The sequence below is a fragment of the Hordeum vulgare genome, chromosome 2H, assembly GCF_904849725.1.
Source record: "Hordeum vulgare subsp. vulgare chromosome 2H, MorexV3_pseudomolecules_assembly, whole genome shotgun sequence".
Classification (NCBI taxonomy): domain Eukaryota; kingdom Viridiplantae; phylum Streptophyta; class Magnoliopsida; order Poales; family Poaceae; genus Hordeum; species Hordeum vulgare.
The window spans coordinates 141,627,412-141,647,406 of record NC_058519.1 but is presented as its reverse complement, the minus strand read 5'-3'; the positions used below and the strand labels follow the sequence as shown (position 1 = coordinate 141,647,406).

At 45.3% G+C, this 19,995-nt stretch overlaps 2 protein-coding genes across 2 annotated transcripts; both read right to left on the bottom strand.

The window, feature by feature from the left end:
* Window positions 1-12,108: 12,108 nt before the first annotated feature.
* On the bottom strand, window positions 12,109-13,662 carry LOC123429804 (probable cysteine protease RD19D). Its single transcript, XM_045113793.1, has 2 exons — window positions 12,919-13,662; window positions 12,109-12,829 (listed from the first exon to the last, which is right to left on the bottom strand). Exons 1-2 carry the CDS (start codon window positions 13,600-13,602, stop codon window positions 12,317-12,319), a joined length of 1,197 nt encoding a protein of 398 aa, XP_044969728.1. The 5' UTR covers window positions 13,603-13,662; the 3' UTR covers window positions 12,109-12,316.
* A 1,795-nt stretch (window positions 13,663-15,457) lies between these two features.
* Window positions 15,458-17,970, bottom strand: LOC123425575 (bet1-like protein At4g14600). Its single transcript, XM_045109266.1, has 4 exons — window positions 17,726-17,970; window positions 17,502-17,607; window positions 16,338-16,394; window positions 15,458-15,745 (listed from the first exon to the last, which is right to left on the bottom strand). The coding sequence occupies exons 1-4, from the start codon at window positions 17,764-17,766 to the stop codon at window positions 15,584-15,586; spliced, it is 366 nt and encodes a 121-aa protein (XP_044965201.1). The 5' UTR covers window positions 17,767-17,970; the 3' UTR covers window positions 15,458-15,583.
* Window positions 17,971-19,995: the final 2,025 nt, after the last annotated feature.

The window sequence follows — 19,995 nt, the reverse complement described above, 5'->3', positions numbered from 1 at the left end:
AGGTTGTACATAGAGAATAGATCGAACGAGTGAAACGAGGTTGATTTAACTGTATCGTGCCTTAGGCTGGTCATAGTGGGAAGTAACATAGAGTAGTATCATGCATATGATACTATTGTATGATACTACCTTCATAATGCATAGTATCATAAAGTAGTATCATAGATGACCTTATTTATTGACATGCATGACACATAGTTGTTGGGGAATGTCGCATGGGAAACAAAAAATTTCCTACGCACACGAAAACCTATCATGGTGATGTTCATCTACGAGGGGGATTTCAGATCTACGTACCCTTGTAGATCGCACAGCAGAAGCGTTAATAAACGCGGTTGATGTAGTGGAACGTCCTCACGTCCCTCGATCCGCCCCGCGAACTGTCCCACGAACCGTCCTGCGATCCATCCCACGATCCGCTCCGATCTAGTGCCGAACAGACGGCACCTACGCGTTCAGCACACGTATAGCTCGACGATGATCTCGGCCTTCTTGATCCAGCAAGAGAGACGGAGAGGTAGATGAGTTCTTTGGCAGCATGACGGTGCTCCGGAGGTTGGTGGTGATCTAATCTCAGCAGGACTCCGCCCGAGCTCCGCAGAAACGCGATCTAGAGGAAAAACCATGGAGGTATGTGGTCGGGCTGTCGTGGAAAAGTTGTCTCAAATCGGCCCTAAAACCTCCGTATATATAGGGGGGAGGGGAGGGGCCTTGCCTTGGGGCTCAAGGAGCCCCAAGGGGTTCGGCCGATGGGGGGGGACGAGGAGTCCTCGTCCAATCCTAGTCCAACTAGGATTGGAAGGTGGAGTCCTTCCCTTCCTTCCCACTTCCCCTTTTTTCTCCTTTGATTTTCTATCTCCCTGCGTAGGGGCCTCTCTGGGCTTGCCCACCAGCCCACTAAGGGATGGTGAGGCACCCCTAAGGCCTATGGGCTTCCCCGGGGTGGGCTCCCCCCCCCCCCCCCCCGGTGAACAGCCGGAACCCATTCGTCATTCCCGGTACATTCCCGGTAATTCCAAAAACCTTCCGGTAATCAAATGAGGTCATCCTATATATCTATCTTCATCTCTGGACCATTCCGGAAACCCTCGTGACGTCCGTGATCTCATCCGGGACTCCGAACAACATTCGGTAACCAACCATATAAGTCAAATACGCATAAAACAACGTCGAACCTTAAGTGTGCAGACCCTTCGGATTCGAGAACTATGTAGACATGACCCGAGGGACTCCTCGGTCAATATCCAATAGCGGGACCTGGATGCCCATATTGGATCCTACATATTCTACGAAGATCTTATCGTTTGAACCTCAGTGCCAAGGATTCATATAATCCCTTATATCATTCCCTTTGTCCTTCGGTATGTTACTTGCCCCAGATTCGATCGTCGGTATCCGCATACCTATTTCAATCTCGTTTACCGGCAAGTCTCTTTTCTCGTTCCGTAATACAAGATCCGCAACTTACACTAAGTCACATTGCTTGCAAGGATTGTGTGTGATGTTGTATTACCGAGTGGGCCCCGAGATACCTCTCCGTCACACGGAGTGACAAATCCCAGTCTTGATCCATACTAACTCAACGGACACCTTCGGAGATACCTGTAGAGCATCTTTATAGCCTCCCAGTTACGTTGTGACATTTGATAAACACAAAGTATTCCTCCGGTGTCAGTGAGTTATATGATCTTATGGTCATAGGAATAAATACTTGACACGCAGAAAACCGTAGTAACAAAATGACACGATCAACATGCTACGTCTATTAGTTTGGGTCTAGTCCATCACATGATTCTCCCAATGATGGGATCCAGTTATCAAGCAGCAACACCTTGTACATAGTCAGAAGACCCTGACTATCCTTGCTCAACTGGCTAGCCAACTAGAGGCTTGCTAGGGACAGTGTTTTGTTTATGTATCCACACATGTATCTAAGTCTTCATTCAACACAATTATAGCATGGACAATAAACGATTATCTTGACACAGGAATTATAATAATAACTTATTTATCATTGCCTCTAGGGCATAATTCCAACAGTCTCCCACTTGTACTAGAGTCAATAATCTAGCCCTCACATCACCATGCGAATTACATTGTAATAAATATAACACCCATACAGTTCTGGTGTTGATCATGCTTTGCCCGTGGAAGAGGTTTAGTCAGCGGGTCTGCTACATTCAGATCCGTGTGCACTTTGCATATATTTACGTCCTACCCTTCGACGTAGTCGCGGATGAGGTTGAAGTATCGTTTGATGTGTCTGGTCTTCTTATGAAACCGTGGTTCCTTTGCTAAGGCAATGGCACCCGTGTTGTCACAGAACAAGGTTATTGGATTCAGTGCTCTTGGCACCACTCCAAGATCCGTCATGAACTGCTTCATCCAGACACCCTCCTTAGCCGCCTCCGAGGCAGCCATGTACTCCGCTTCACATGTAGAATCAGCTACGACGCTTTGCTTGGAACTGCACCAGCTTACCGCACCCCCATTAAGAATAAATACGTATCCGGTCTGCGACTTAGAGTCGTACGGATTTGTGTCAAAGCTTGCATCGACGTAACCTTTTACGGCGAGCTCTTCATCACCTCCATACACGAGAAACATCTCCTTAGTCCTTTTCAGGTACTTCAGGATATTCTTGACCGTCATCCAGTGATCCAAACCTGGATTACTCTAGAACCTACCTGCCATACTTATGGCCAGGCTAACGTCCGGTCTAGTGCACAGCATTGCATACATGATAGAACCTATGGCTGAAGCATAGGGGACGGTGCTCATATGCTCTCTATCTTTATCAGTTGTTGGGCACTGAGTCTTACTCAATCTCGTACCTTGTAAAACTGGCAAGAACCCCTTCTTGGACTGTTCCATTATGAACCTTTTCAAAACTTTATCAAGGTATGTACTTTGTGAAAGTCCTATCACGCGTTTCGATCTATCCCTATAGATCTTAATGCCTAGAATGTAAGCAGCTTCTCCTAGCTCCTTCATAGAGAAACTTTTATTCAAGTAATCCTTTATGCTCTCCAAAAACTCCACGTTATTTCCAATCAGCAATATATCATCCACATATAATATTAGAAACTCCACAGAGCTCCCACTCACTTTCTTGTAAATACAAGATTCTCCAACCACTTGTATAAACCCAAATGCTTTGATCACCTCATCAAAGCGTTTATTCCAACTCCGAGATGCTTGCACCAATCCATAAATGGATCGCTGGAGCTTGCACACTTTGTTAGCATTTTTAGGATCTACAAACCTTCGGGTTGCATCATATACAACTCTTCCTTAAGGAAACCGTTAAGGAATGCCGTTTTGACATCCATCTGCCAGATTTCATAATCGAAAAATGCAGCTATTGCTAACATGATTCTGACGGACTTAAGCATCGCTACGGGTGAGAACGTCTCATCGTAGTCAACTCCTTGAACTTGTGAAAAACCCTTTGCCACAAGTCAAGCTTTATAAATGGTCACATTACCGTCAGCGTTCGTCTTCTTCTTAAAGATCCATTTGTTCTGAATAGCCTTGCGGCCTTCAGGTAGTACTTCCAAAGTCCATACTTTGTTTTCATACATAGATCCTATCTCAGACTTCATGGCCTCCAGCCATTTGTTGGAATCCGGGCCCACCATTGCTTCTTCATAATTCGCAGGCTCATTGTTGTCTAACAACATAATTGATAAGACGGGATTACCGTACCACTCTGGAGTAGTACGCGGTCTCGTCGACCTGCGAGGTTCGACAAGAACTTGATCCGGAGTTTCATGATCATCATCATTAACTTCCTCCTCAACCAGCGTCGCAACGACAAGGGTTCCCCCTTGTCCTGCGCCACCATCCAGAGGGATGAGAGGTTCGACAACCTCATCAAGTTCTATCTTCCTCCCACTCAATTCTCTCGAGAGAAACTCCTTCTCGAGAAAAGCTCCGTTCTTAGCAACAAACACTTTGCCCTCGGATTTGAGATAGAAGGTGTACCCAACTGTCTCTTTCGGGTAACCTATGAAGATGCACTTTTCCGCTTTGGGTTCCAGCTTTTCAGGCTGAAGCTTTTTGACATAAGTATCACATCCCCAAACTTTAAGAAACGACAACTTTGGTATTTTGCCATACCACAGTCCGTATGGTGTCATCTCAACGGATTTTGATGGTGCCCTATTTAAAGTGAATGCAACTGTTTCTAATGCATAACCCCAAACCGATAACGGCAAATCGGTAAGAGACATCATAGATCGGACCATCTCTAATAAAGTACGATTACGACGTTCGGACACACCATTACGCTGTGGTGTTCCAGGCGGTGTCAACTGTGAAACAATTCCACATTGTCTTAAATGAGCACCAAACTCGAAACTCAGATATTCACCCCCACGATGAGACCGTAGGAATTTGATCTTCTTGTTACGATGATTTTCAACTTCACTCTGAAATTGCTTGAACTTTTCAAATGTTTCAGACTTGTGCTTCATTAAGTAGACATAACCATATCTACTCAAATCGTCAGTGAAGGTGAGAAAATAACGATATCCGCCGCGTGCCTCCACGCTCATCGGACCACACACATCGGTATTATGGTTTCAAACAAGTCACTTGCACGCTCCATTGTTCCGGAGAACGGAGTTTTAGTCATCTTGCCCATAAGGCATGGTTCGCACGTGTCAAGTAAATGAAAGTCAAGTGACTCCAAAAGTCCATCGGTATGGAGTTTCTTCATGCACTTTACACCAATATGACCTAAGCGGCAGTGCCACAAAAACATGGTGCTATCATTGTTAACTCTAACTCTTTTGGTCTCAATGTTATGTATATGTGTATTATCACTATCAAGATTCAATATGAACAATCCTCTCACATTGGGTGCATGACCATAAAAGATATTACTCATAGAAATAGAACAACCATTATTCTCTGACTTATACGAGTAACCGTCTCGCAATAAACAAGATCCAGATATAATGTTCATGCTTAACGCAGGCACTTGATAAAAATTATTCAAGTTCATAACTAATCCTGATGGTAACTGAAGTGAAACTGTGCCGACAGCGATTGCATCAACCTTGTAACCATTTCCCACGCGCATCGTCACTTCATCTTTCGCCAGCCTTCGCCTATTCCGCAGTTCCTGTTTCGAGTTGCAAATATGAGCAACAGAACCGGTATCGAATACCCAGGCACTACTACGAGGGCTGGTTAAGTACACATCAATAACATGTATATCAAATATACCTGATTTTTCTTTGGCCGCCTTCTTATCAGCCAGATACTTGGGGCAGTTGCGCTTCCAGTGACCCATACCCTTGCAATAATAGCAATCCGTTTCAGGCTTAGGTCCAGATTTGGGTTTCTTCGTCGGATTGGCAACAGGTTTGCCGCTCTTCTTTGAATTACCCTTCTTTCCTTTGCCGTTTCTCTTGAAACTAGTGGTCTTATTCACCATCAACACTTGATGTTCTTTACAGAGTTCTGACTCTGCGACTTTCAGCATCGCGAACAACTCGCCGGGTGACTTGTTCATCCCTTGCATGTTGTAGTTCAACACAAAGCCCTTATAGCTTGGCGGCAGTGATTGAAGAACTCTGTCAGTGATATCCTCTTGCGGGAGTTCAATCCCCAGCTCAGCTAGACGGTTTGAGTACCCAGACATTTTGAGCACGTGTTCACTGACACACGAATTCTCCTCCATCTTGCAAGCATAGAATTTATCGGAGGTCTCATACCTCTCGATTCGGGAGTTCTTCTGAAAGATAACTTTAACTCCTGGAACATCTCATATGCTCCATGACGCTCAAAGCGACGTTGAAGTCCCGGTTCTAAGCCATACAAGACTGCACATTGAACTACTGAGTAGTCCTCCTTACGTGTTAACCAAGCGTTCTTAACATCTTGGTCAGCCCTAGCGGGTGGTTCATCTCTTAGCGCAGCATCAAGGACATAATCCTTTTTCCCAGCTTGTAGGATCAACTTAAGATTACGAGCCCAGTCTACAAAGTTGCTTGCATCATCTTTCAACTTAGCTTTCTCTAGGAACGTATTAAAATTTAGGGTGACTGTTGCGTGAGCCATGATCTACAACACAAATATATTCAAAGTGGACTTAGACTATGTTCAAGATAATTAGAGTTTAACTTAATCAAATTACTTGCTAAACTCCCACTCAAAAAGTACATCTCTCTAGTCATTTGACTAGTTCGTGATCCAGTTCCACTAGCTCAAGTCCGATCATCACGTGAGTTGAGGATAGTTTCAGTGGTAAGCATCTATATGCTAATCATATCTACTATATGATTCATGATCGACCTTTCGGTCTCATGTGTTCCGAGGCCATGTCTGCACATGATAGGCTCGTCAAGCTTAACCCGAGTGTTCTGCGTGTGCAACTGTTTTGCACCCGTTGTATGTGAACGTTGATTCTATCACACCCGATCATCACGTGGTGTCTCGAAACGACGAACTGTAGCAACGGTGCACGGTCGGGGAGAACACAATTTCGTCTTGAAATTTTAGTGAGAGATCACCTCATAATGCTACCGTCGTTCTAAGCAAAATAAGGTGCATAAAAGGATTAACATCACATGCAATTCATAAGTGACATGATATGGCCATCATCACGTGCTTCTTGATCTCCATCACCAAAGCACCGGCACGATCTTCTGTCGCCGGCGCCACACCATGATCTCCATCAACGTGTCGCCATCGGGGTTGTCGTGCTACTCATGCTATTACTACTAAAGCTACATCCTAGCAATATAGTAAACGCATCTGCAAGCACAAACGTTAGTTTAAAGACAACCCTATGGCTTCTGCCGGTTGCCGTACCATCGACGTGCAAGTCGATATTAACTATTACAACATGATCATCTCATACATCCAATATATCACATCACATCGTTGGCCATATCACATCACAAGCATACCCTGCAAACACAAGTTAGATGTCCTCTAATTGTTGTTGCATGTTTTACGTGGTGACCATGGGTATCTAGTAGGATCGCATCTTACTTACGCAAACACCACAACGGAGATATATGAATTGCTATTTAACCTCATCCAAGGACCTCCTCGGTCAAATCTGAATCAACTAAAGTTGGAGAAACTAACACTCGCCAGTCATCAATGAGAAACTGAGTTACTCGTAGCGATGAAACCAATCTCTCGTAAGCGTACGAGTAATGTCAGTCCGAGCCGCTCCGATCCAACAATACAGCGGAATCAAGAAAAGACTAAGGAGGGCAGCAAATCGCACATCACCGCTCACAAAAACTTTTGTGTTCTACTCGATAAGACATCTACGCATGAACCTAGCTCTGATACCGATGTTGGGAAACGTCGCATGGGAAAGAAAAAATTTCCTACGCGCACGAAAACCTATCATGGTGATGTTCATCTACGAGGGGGATTTCAGATCTACGTACCCTTGTAGATCGCACAGTAGAAGCGTTAATAAACGCGGTTGATGTAGTGGAACGTCCTCACGTCCCTCGATCCGCCCCACGAACCGTCCCACGAACCGTCCCGCGACCCGTCCCACGATCCGCTCCGATCTAGTGCCGAACGGACGGCACCTCCGCGTTCAGCACACGTACAGCTCGACGATGATCTCGGCCTTCTTGATCCAGCAAGAGAGATGGAGAGGTAGATGAGTTCTCCGGCAGCGTGACGGTGCTCCGGAGGTTGGTGGTGATCTAATCTCAGCAGGGCTCCGCCCGAGCTCCGCCGAAACGCGATCTAGAGAAAAAACCGTGGAGGTATGTGGTCGGGCTGCCGTGGAAAAGTTGTCTCAAATCAGCCCTAAAACCTCCGTATATATAGGGGGAGGGGAGGGGCCTTGCCTTGGCGCTCAAGGAGCCCCAAGGGGTTCGGCCGATGGGGGTAGGGGGAGTAGGAGTCCTCCTCCAATCCTAGTCCAACTAGGATTGGAAGGTGGAGTCCTTCCCTTCCTTCCCACTTCCCCTTTTTTTCTCCTTTGATTTTCTATCTCCGTGCGCAGGGGCCTCTCTGGGCTTGCCCACCAGCCCACTAAGGGCTGGTGCGGCACCCCTAAGGCCTATGGGCTTCCCCGGGGTGGGCTGCCCCCCCCCCCCCCCCCGGTGAACACCCGGAACCCATTCGTCATTCCCGGTACATTCCCGGTAATTCCGAAAACCTTCTGGTAATCAAATGAGGTCATCCTATATATCAATCTTTGTCTCCGGACCATTCCGGAAACCGTCGTGACGTCTGTGATCTCATTCGGGACTCCGAACAACATTCGATAACCAACCATATAACTCAAATACGCATAAAACAACGTCGAACCTTAAGTGTGCAGACCCTGCGGGTTCGAGAACTATGTAGACATGACCCGAGGGACTCCTCGGTCAATATCCAATAGCGGGACCTGGATGCCCATATTGGATCCTACATATTCTACGAAGATCTTATCGTTTGAACCTCGGTGCCAAGGATTCATATAATCCCGTATGTCATTTCCTTTGTACTTCGGTATGTTACTTGCCCGAGATTCGATCGTCAGTATCTGCATACCTATTTCAATCTCGTTTACCGGCAAGTCTCTTTTCTCGTTCCGTAATACAAAATCCCGCAACTTACACTAAGTCACATTGCTTGCAAGGCTTGTGTGTGATCTTGTATTACCGAGTGGGCCCCGAGATACCTCTCCATCACACGGAGTGACAAATCCCAGTCTTGATCCATACTAACTCAACGGACACCTTCGGAGATACCTGTAGAGCATCTTTATAGCCATCCAGTTACGTTGTGACGTTTCATACACACAAAGTATTCCTCCGGTGTCAGTGAGTTATATGATCTCATGGTCATAGGAATAAATACTTGACACGCAGAAAACAGTAGCAACAAAATGACACGATCAACATGCTACGTCTATTTGTTTGGGTCTAGTCCATCACATGATTCTCCCAATGATGTGATCCAGTTATCAAGCAGCAACACCTTGTACATAGTCAGAAGACCCTGACTATCCTTGCTCAACTGGCTAGCCAACTAGAGGCTTGCTAGGGACAGTGTTTTGTCTATGCATCCACACATGTATCTAAGTCTTCATTCAACACAATTATAGCATGGACAATAAACGATTATCTTGACACAGGAATTATAATAATAACTTATTTATCATTGTCTCTAGGGCATAATTCCAACAATAGTAGCATAGCATTTAACATGTTATGGTATCTTTCTATGTTACTCTAACCCCCTCTCTCTTCTCTAATTGCCTACCACATCAGCATGTTTGTTAGTCCCAAGTACATGATACTATCTTAGTTACTCTCACTATGGCCAGCCTTATACTTTTAGAAATATTGAATTCTCTTAGGTGCATCACAAATGTAGTAGTATTAGCGATCAGATGAGCTTCAGGTGAGATGGAAAATAAGAACTCGAGATTCGTTCCCTTGTGTTGATGGATCAAGTGCTTGGACGGCGACTTGCTTTGGCTCGATCTCACGTGGAGTAGCAGCGACACAACAAGACGTTCCCGTTGATAACGAAGGCGTTAATGGCGACTTCGTTAATCTCAAGATGATGTGCCGGCTTAGTCTCTCGAAGATGCTCATAGGGTGTGTGTGCGTGCGTTCATAGGCAGGGACGAAGCCAACACACATGCATAGGAGGGGCAAGTTTGTTCATGAAGGGGACAAAGTTCATATGAAGTAAAAAAATTGACTACAACAACCACTATCATAGTAGAAAAATCAATTTGTTAGGGGGTCTAGCCCCCCTCGTTCCCCCCTAGAATCATCCCTGTTTATAGAGGTGAGTCTACGCTCGTATATGTAAGCGACTTTGATTGTACTCTGCTTAGAAAAAAAGCAGAGACACAACAAATCGCCTCAAAAGACTTACGGTTGCACCTTGTAAATGAACGCGTGCACCTGGCTAGGATGGGCCAATAGTCTATATACTTATAAAGATTTATTTTTATTAATTTTATTTTATCTATTTTATTATAATATAAAGGTTGACTCTTTAAGAAGGACCGCGATTCATCCTAGCCAACCTATGGCTTTGTCACTGAACGAGTGCGGACAGAACACTTGTTGGACTCGGCTTCTTGCGGCTGCTACAACAAAATCGATTTTCAATCGGGTTCAACGAGACGTCCAAACGCGCGTGATGACAGACGTAACCTTAATTTCTTCGAACTTGAACGAATCTCGTGTCTGTAACTTGACTCTGATATCACTTGTTAGATAAAATAAAATCAACAAAACACGATAGACATATATTTTTACGTGAAAATTCTTAAGAAAAAACCACGAACAGACAAAGACACAATCACTACGAGAAGGAATATTACAAGCATTAAACGACATATCATTTTTAGATACGATTACATGAAATATATATATGCAGAATAATACATAAGAGTCCTTGAAAGACAAGTATACGAATTATACTTGTACGCGTCGTTACCGACACAAAGATTCACACCGTTTATACTACGTTTAGTCCAACACGATAAAATTTGAATCAGAATTCAACAAAACTCCTGTTCATAAGTTCATTTCATTTGAAGCAGTTTCATACAAAAAGTATTGCTCCAGCAAAAAATAGTTTATCATGTTTGACTTTCAGCTAGCTTTAACTTAATTTGATAAAAAAGAAGAAGAATGACGTTCTAGAGCTCGGCCTCCATGAAGACCAATTTTTTTGAAAAAATCAAAATTCAAAAAAAATAGTTTCAAAAAGAATCTAAAAGTATATGCAACTAAACAAGGGGATCCGTATATGTGCAAAATTTTAGGTCGGAATAATTCAAACGTGACATATAAAAAACCAAATTCGTGATATGAAATGATAAATAGTAACATGTATTAAAAGTCCTAGATTTTTTTTTTTTTACACAGCCCTCATTTTAAAGTATTTCGTTCTAAAAATTTACACACTTATATATTATACCTTCATCTATCTATGTATATTTTTCAGATTTTTTTTAAATGTTAAAATATGAATTTTTTTTGAAGATCTTCATGAAGCTCGGCATCCAAAAGCAATTTCCAAAAAAGAAGGTTTTATTTGATCGGATGACATGAAATAACCCAGAGAGGTATTCATTTGCCGGTGACAATGATCAACTTCAGAATGTTCTGGCCTGTTTGGGACGCTCTATAAAACACAAACACACATGATAGCTTCATAATATGCCACTTCATGAAAAACTAAAGGGAAACGCTTTCATTCGACGCGTCAGTCGAACCGTTTGGCTGGGAAACGCTTTCATTCGACGCGTCGGTCGAACCGTTTGGCTGGCGCGCGGGCCGTGTGCGCCCGTTGACTGGGCATGCAATATTTTTTCGTTTAAATTGTCGCAATCATCGTCATATTTACTGCAAGCGTTAATTTTTTTTACTACATTCATTCATTAAAAAAATTGCATATACGTTTGGTTGTAACTTTAGTTCGTCGAATTTTTTGTTATAATCGATGTTTTTTACTTTTGCTACAACCGTGTTAATTTTTGCTACAATCGACATTATTTTTTGCTGCAATCATTCATTAAAAAGTTGCATACACATCACGTAAATATTTGTTACAACCAGCGTTTGACTTTTGTTATCATGCACCATCAGCTTCGTTTTTTTAACTTTTCTTTTGCTATAAATTTTATTTTTTGTTGCTGCATCGCATCGAATTTTTGCTGCATCGAAAAAAAATATTACATAAAGAACCAACGGTGCGGACGCGCCGGCGGAGAGCACTGCCCAAAACTAAAATATGAGGTACAACTCCCTGCTAATATACCACTTCATGAAAAAAAAACAAGTAAAATATGAGATACAACTCGCTGCTAATATGTCACTTCATGAATAAAAACTAAAATATGAGATACAACTCCCTGTTGTGAAGCTCTTGAGGCCACAACCCTCCGGACCACATCTTGAGGGATCTTGAGAAACGAGGCGAAACTTTGGGCGCTCGCGGAGTCGCGGGGGGAAGTGGTCGAGTGCTTGATGCCGGGAGAGTTACGTTTTCATTGTGTAATTTTCGGTCTCTAGCTACTCTTTGTATCAACCCTCTCTTAGTTAACGAACGGGACAAGTCTTTTGCCTCCTTTAGAAAAAGAAAACAAATGGCCAATAAACCGGTAAAGCCACAAGGGTTCAGACTTGAGACCTCCACGAGCATCGAGGGGAAAATGTACACAAGCGCTTCTATGTTTGAAGTGGGGCATTATTGATAGCAGTGTTTACTGATTAATAAGGTCTATTAATATAGCGTTAGGCTAATGAAGTACAGTACTACGTGAAACACGTACTACTGTACGCCGGTCGTCGTCGTTTGCTGATCACGGGGCGACGGCGACGGCGGAGACCATGCTGTCGACGCCGCAGACGTTGCGGCCGCGGCAGAGCTTGTAGTACCCGCCCTCCCCCCACTGCGCCCCCCACGAGTTCTTGATGAGCCAGTAGGGCCGGTACCCGAGCCGCAGCGCCGAGAACCCGCGCGCGCCGTACCCGACGAGGAGCACGCCGTGGTTCACCATCGCCCGCGGGCAGATCAGCGGGCAAGACACGCCGCCCACGTACGTCTGCATGAACGCCGCGTTCAGCCCCACCGCCAGCGGCCCGCCGCGGACGAGCGCCGCCCGCATCTGGTCCTCGTCGAGGGGCACGGCGGTGAAGTTGGCCACGCGGACGGCCACCTTGCCCCTGTCGAACCGGCATGGCCCCTGCGCCCCCGTGTAGGGGTACGCCGCCTGCTCCATCAGCCCGCCGGAGCTCATCAGGTACCTGTACGCGTTCGTCATCAGCCCGCCGGAGCAGCCGCTGTTGCACTCCGTCTTCGCCACTGCGTCGCACTTAGCACATTTCCACGAGCAAACCAAGAATCAGATTATGTGAGCATGTGAATTAAGAGGGCGATTTAATTGAGCTGATGATGCCACACCGTGTGGTCGCAGTCGACCAGCTGCTGCTCGCTGAGGTCAAGGAGCTTCCCCGTGGCGACGAAGTTGGCGCCCTCCACCGCGCCGGTCGTGCTGAACGCCCAGCACGAGCCGCACACGCCCTGCATCTTGACATCGGTGACGGCGCCCTTGTCGCGCCAGTCGAAGCTGGCGGGCAGCGCGGCGACCTCCTCCTCCGTGGCCGGCGCCGCGGCCGGCATCCTCCGCGCGCTTCGCAGGACGTCGCCGGCGCCGACGAGGCCGGTGAGGCGCGCCTCGAACTCCTCCCGGGTGAGGTCGGAGAAGGGCGTGACGCCGTGGCGCGCGCCCGGGTCGAGCGCCTGGTGGGCGGCTGCGCGGGCCACGTTGGCCGCGAACACGCGCAGCCGGCGCGCGTACTCTTCGGGGCCCGAGTACTCCTTGCCGTGCCGCCGCACGAACGCCGCGAACTGCGCCTCCGGGAGCAGACCGGGATGCCCAGCGCCGTGACCGCTGTCCGTCACCTGCCGGATGACGTCTTCGGCGGACACGCCGGCGTGGTGCGCCACGTTGACGAGCGCTAGAAGGAGGAGGAGGGAGACGAGCCGGGCGGCCATGGTACCGTACGTATGCAAACCTTGTCCGGTCCTTACACAGGAGGCTTCGTCAAATATAGGCGATGAGGAGTATTGCGAGGTGGCAGACATGCAGGGGGAAGGGGAGGACGCATGTCTGTCCTCCAAAGTCCAGACGGCGGTGCGCGTGGCGGCACACATATGTCAGTCGGTGCCCGTATTCTTATCTCCCAACCTCCATCACCCAGCCTCAGGCCTCGTTTACACCACGAATTTTATAGAAATTCTAAAGGACAGAAATTTTGTAGAAATCATCCGTTCGGACGAAAGTGCTATTCTGAGCTCGAGCTCATATATTTTTGGATGAACGGTAAAATTTAAAGAATAGTAAAACAATTCAAGAATTTAAAATTTTATGATAAAAAACATTAATGTTTTTCTACATGCATGCAAAAATTCATAACGGAATCACATTTCGGAAGGTGTAGACAAAAAAAAACAAATTGATGCTTCAAAATGCTTCTAAAAACACTATTTTTGAAGCATTGATTTTTTTTACCCACACCTCCATAAATGCGATTTCACCATAAATTTTTGCACACATATAAAAAAAACATCAACGTTTCATGCCCACAAATTTCTGATTTTTTTTATTTTTTTAATCAATTTTACTGTTCGGGCCTTTTATAAGGTTAATATAAAGTTAAGTTATTAATTTTGAAACGAAGAAAGTAGAAATTAATCCTTCACATTATAAAAGAAAACAGCCTAGACTGAATGGAACATCTGTTTCCCTGTAGAATTTAAGATGCATATCTTTATGATATTCCTATCGTATGGCCATTTTTTATTCAAAGAATTTCTAAAGGAATTTTGAATGATTATAATCCTTAGGATCTTATTCTCCGTGGCTTGTTTGATTCGTAGGATTGCAATCTCACCTATACATACGTTCGTGGTAATATTGTAGGGTTAAGGATGACATGTCACTATTTTTACTTTTTTTTATTCATACGCTTTACAAATCATGCGAAACAAAGAGGCCCTATGATTTATGAACCAAAGAAGCGGGAATTGCTTTTGTAGGCCAAGCTTCATGGAGGTCTTTAAATGCAAACTTCAAATTTCGTGAAAATTTTTATTTTAGCATTTTAAAAATTCTAAAAAGTACATAGATAAATGAAGGTATAATACATAAGTGTGTAAATTTTCAAAACTAAATACGTTGAAACGAGGATTATGCAAAAAAGACAAAGTATAATACAAATTTTCAGCCTGATGAAGGTATAATATCTTTTTTGTACATAGATAGATAAAATTTTGTGAGGAAGGTATAATAATTCTAAAAAATACGTAGATAGATGAAGGTATAATATCTTTTTTGTACAGTCGCGTCTCAAAGTATTTCAACCTAAAATTTTACACACACACACATCACACACTTGTTTAGTTGTATAAAAAATCAGATTTTTTAAAATCAAAATTTTCGAATTTTGAATTTTTTTTCTCCATGAAGCCCGGGTGCCAAAACGCTATTCTCCCCAAGAAGACCTTACTCTGAGTTCAGTCAATCTCTTTTCTTAGGACCCTCTCTTATCTTGCGACCATTCGCTAGCAAGGGATGGCATTCACGACGTCTTGATGGCATTTTCGGTTGGTTGGAGGTAACAGCTTTTTCAGAACAAAAATTTTCTGGCATGAAGGCTACCAGAAAATGTATTTTGTTCTGAAGAAACTGTCTCCCCGGCCGACATAACCTGCCATGAAAAATGTTTGAAATGCCAACCAAGCGATTACTTTTAGATCAAAAAATGATACTTGATGCCCTGGTGATTCTCAGAAGTTCCTCAAGCCAAAAAAAAAAAAGTTAGTATATGCATGAAATATATCTCCTTCAAGACTTGAGATACTACAAGCCCAAAAGTTGTGAAATGGCATCTCTTTCAAGACAGGAAGCTGGATACACAACTTGCTCTCAAGTCAAATATACGATGTAAACAATCCAGTCCCTTTTTCCATTCCATTTCGTTACTCGCAACACACTTTTGAGACTAAATACAACACATGGTACATTTCAGTTGATTCGATTTGGCTTCACCTACCAATAGAAGAGCTATCTTCTAGAGAACTTTGACAAAAGATAGACAACAAAGAAACATAACAGAGCAAATAGGACAACATGGACAATATGATTGGAGCCCTGCTGGATGATGCTTTTGTTCATCCTTCGCATGTTATTCTTCACTCCAGCCTGAGCTTTCGTAAGGGTCAGTTGCTGTTTATAAACAGAGGGTAACAAAATATCAGTGCACAACCAAGAATAACCATTGTTTAAGAAAAGTAAGGTTTTTTTGCAAAGGTAATATTACTCAAATAAAACAATATTATCCAGTTTTTGCAAAGGTAGTATTAACCATTAAAAATATATAGATAGCCCATTCAATTCAAACAATATATACGCCAATTTGAAACTTGCTTGCTATATGTTCCATTGCAGGCTTAGTAAATTTCAAACAACAAACTATATTAAAAACATACCTCATTGCAAAGCAACAAAATTAATAGTTAAACTACACTACCTCTGTACCTTAATATAAGACGTTTTATATTAAGGTACAGAGGTCGTATTAATTAGTACTGTTGATCAAATGGATCTTCTAGGTCATATATACACAGTAATTGACTCAACGGAGTATTTTCTAGCACACATAGATGTACATCTGAAAAATGGTAGGAAAGCACAAGTGCACATGGAAAACGATAAACATGTCATAACCATTCAGGAAATAACATAAATAACCAAGAATTTCACAAAAGAATCATGATAATAACACATCAAATGACCAACGGAAATACAGCAACAATACCAGTTGGTTGAGGAACTCATTCTGGAACTTGGCCTCGGAGTTTATCTCTTGGGCAACCTGGAAAAGCAATCACATCAAATAACAAGTAAGTTTCTGAAATGTAAAAAAAGAAAAACAGCAGCAACAGCTTAACTATGAAGTACCAATAATTGGTCAGAGCATGGCAGTTCTCGCATCAAAGTACTAAATCCATTTCTTGTTAGAACTTAAAATTGTATGAATTAAAACCTAGACATAATATCATCCGAAGGTATGGTTCAACAAGCATCCCTCAAGAAGGTAACCATAAACAGTAATAGTGGACTAGGTAAGTGACAATGAGAAACAAAGGAGTACAGGGTCTGTTTGGTTTGCTGCCAACACTAGCCCTGCCAGAAAAAATGGCTGCCTATTAAATTTTGGCAATTGTTTGCTTTGTTCCCAAAATTTTGGTTGGCAATGGGTGGACAGCTTCCTCATAGATTTTTGCCAAATAGTTGGCCAAATAAGGGTGAGGCATTCCTTGGCCAAAAAATTGGCAAGCCAACTCTTGCCAATATTTGGTAAGGCTAGTGTGGACATCAAGCCATCAACCAAACACACCTATAACAGATGGAATGGCGGAAAGAAAAGTACGGTACTGTGAAGGCAGTGTCTTAAGATGTACCGACCTCATGATAATTGAGCACGAGACTTAAAGTGGGTATGAACTGATTAAATCAGGTTATAGGTTGCATCAAACCAACCATATTTCGTATTACATATGGTGTTGACTTCTTACATATGGTGTATGAGCTCATGACAAGCGCAAATAAATAGACTACTCACATATGGTGTTGACTCATACAAGCAATCTCCCGTATTAACCTGAGATGGTTCTAATCTAATTGACATCTACCCCGAGCTCATCTTGGTTTAAGGACAAATAAAACCATCTTACACGAACTCTTACAGGCCGCGCAGCCACCAAGAACTAAATCATGGATGGAATTACGTTAAAAAAAATTGAGAACCACGAAATGTGTCTTTGGAACGTCACATGCAGCATCTGCAACGCATGCTAAACGGCACACACAACATAAGTTTCTAACGCCAAAATTGCGTCAATAAGACCTCAACTGAGCACACCAAACAGAAATCATGAACCGGCTTAGAACAAAGGAGACAGGGGGAGTGAAGCCATACGCCTTTCAACATGCGAACCCTCGAGTGCAGCCCGTCGATCTCCTCGTCAAGATCGCCGTGCACCGGGTCGATCCGCAGCTGGATCTCGTCCGAGCTCGGCGTGTTCCTGCGATTTTCGAATGAAACCCCCAAATTCGTCACGGGCTCCGAGGGCAAATAGATCGATTCGAACAGCAGAGGGTGCGAATTGGGCCAAACGACATCGGGGATCGGACGGGGCGTACCTGGATCGAAGCGGCCCGGAGCCGTACATCGGGTTGGCCATCGCGCGCGTAGGCGGGGCAGGAGACGTCCGGCTCGTTCGCACGCAAGTTCAGTCGGGCCTGGTCTGGATTCAGGAGGGATGGGGCGGTGGGGCACGGGAGGTGCGGGGGGAAGAGCGGCGGCGGCACGGCCGGTGGAGAACGGAGGGGGCGGTGGGAGAGATGACGCTGCGGCGGGCAGGGGGAGGGGATGAGATCAAGGGACGACAGGACAGGCTGACGGGGTTGGAAAAGGAGGTTAATCAGTTTTCTTCCCGACACCTCACCGCGATTGTTTCGGCCGCTTGATCCGCTGCTGGGGAGATCTGGGACGTCCAATGAAGGGTAGTGCTGCTCCATCGTTTAGGCCACAATTTTCCTACCTTTTCTCGTGGAAAACGATTAAAAACAGCCGGCTGATTACAGTTAAAAAGGTGTTTGGTTTGTGTTTTTCATCGCGTTATCTGATTACAGCGCAATCTGAAACCGTTACATCGGTTTGGTAGCAATGTGGCGTAATCAGGTACCGTGGAAACAAATCCCACCTTTATTTACCGTTGATTACGCCCCCCCTGCAATCTGATTACGTTACCGAACCGTCATGGCTTTCTCTGAACCAGTCCTCCCGACCTCCTCCACTCCGATCTCCTTCGCCGCCGGAAAAGACATCACCACCGGCTCGTTCCCTACCCCCCCCCCCCCTCGCTCCGATCTCCCCCGCCGTCGGAGAGGACCTCGCCACCGGCTCGTCCCCGACCCTTTACCTCCTTGCCGGACAAAGGTACTGCAGCTAGCGACCTCTACACCTTTCGTACAGTGACTCCGAACTATGCCCCTGTCGTCACATCGTCGGGAACGAGCTCGTCGTCCTCCTCTGCAGCGACGCCAACCTGTGGCGCTACCTTCAACCTACCCTCGAGCGCAACCTATGGCCACCAGCACCGGGAAGGGTGGAGCTAGCGACTTGGGTTCCCGTTTCTTGCTTCATGCCAGTATCTGTTAACGTTACATCACTTGCATCCAAACAAATTACGGTTTTTGGCCATATCGTTTACACTAACGGTGTAAATCATTTACGTTTACGTTTGCGTTAACGATTCTAAAACAAACACCTCCTGAGCCTAAGCCGCCTCCGACGTGCGACACGCGTCCTGTGGAGCCTACACATCGCTTTTTCATCATTATCCTTATCCTCACATGGAAGCTCAGTCACACAAAATAACTGGCTGGATCGTTGATCCCCAGCTCTTCTCCGCACCTCTGACCCAACTCTCCCCTCCTGCTGATGCTTGCCGCAAGCTCTCGCCGCCTATCGCTTGGTCGCGGCTTGCTGCAAGCTTTCGTAGCCCGGCCATGTGCTGCCGTTGCTGCAAGCTTCGGTGGCGCCGGTGCTGCCATGGAGCTCGCCAGTCACGTTAAGGCAGTGCATTATCGTCGGACCGCCGGATCTGCACAAGCGGTGTCGCGTGGAGCTCGCGATCGGTCACGCTGCAATGGAGAATCGTCGACGGCTCCCCGATGTTGTGTTGCAGCGCTCGCCGCCGGCGGTTGAAGCTGCGATGCATCACTCGAAGCTCCAATGGAGCTCGTCGACGCCGCAACCCCATGGAGCTCCTCGTCGCCATTGTTGCATCCAGCGCTTCATCTTGACGGAGTTATTTTGCAATGGAGCTTCGCTGGATTTGCAACGAGCTTCGCCGGAGCCGGAGTTGTTGGTGCTGCGTTGGAGCTCCGACGGGGCTGCAAAGGAGCTTTTCGTCAGAGCCGATGGTGCTGCGTTGGAGCTCCGACGGGGCTACAATGGAGCTTTTGCCGGAGCCGTCGGTGCTGCGTTGGAGCTCCGATGGAGTTGCAATGGAGCTTCCCGGAGCCGGCGGTGCTACGTTGGAGCTCCGCTGAAGTTGCAATGAAGCTTCGTCGGAACCATTGGTGTTGCGTGGAGCTTGGCCGTGGCTTCAATGGACCTACAATGAAGCTTTTGCCTAATGCCACCCGTGTTGCTTTAAAGTTGATACTATCATGGCGCTACAGTGATCGGACGGTCATCAATGCGTACATCAGACGGGCTGGCGAGGCGGATGATTTCGAAAATCATCCCGTTGATTTGTAGCAGCCGCCTTTTTCCTTCTCATAATAAAAATGCCTAATTACAAGTTTTTTTGGGGGCGTTGCTGCTATATTCAAAGTTCAAGGCTCCGTCTAAAGCAAATCTTATAACACACCCTGAAGAAACATTAAGCAAAAATTTACAT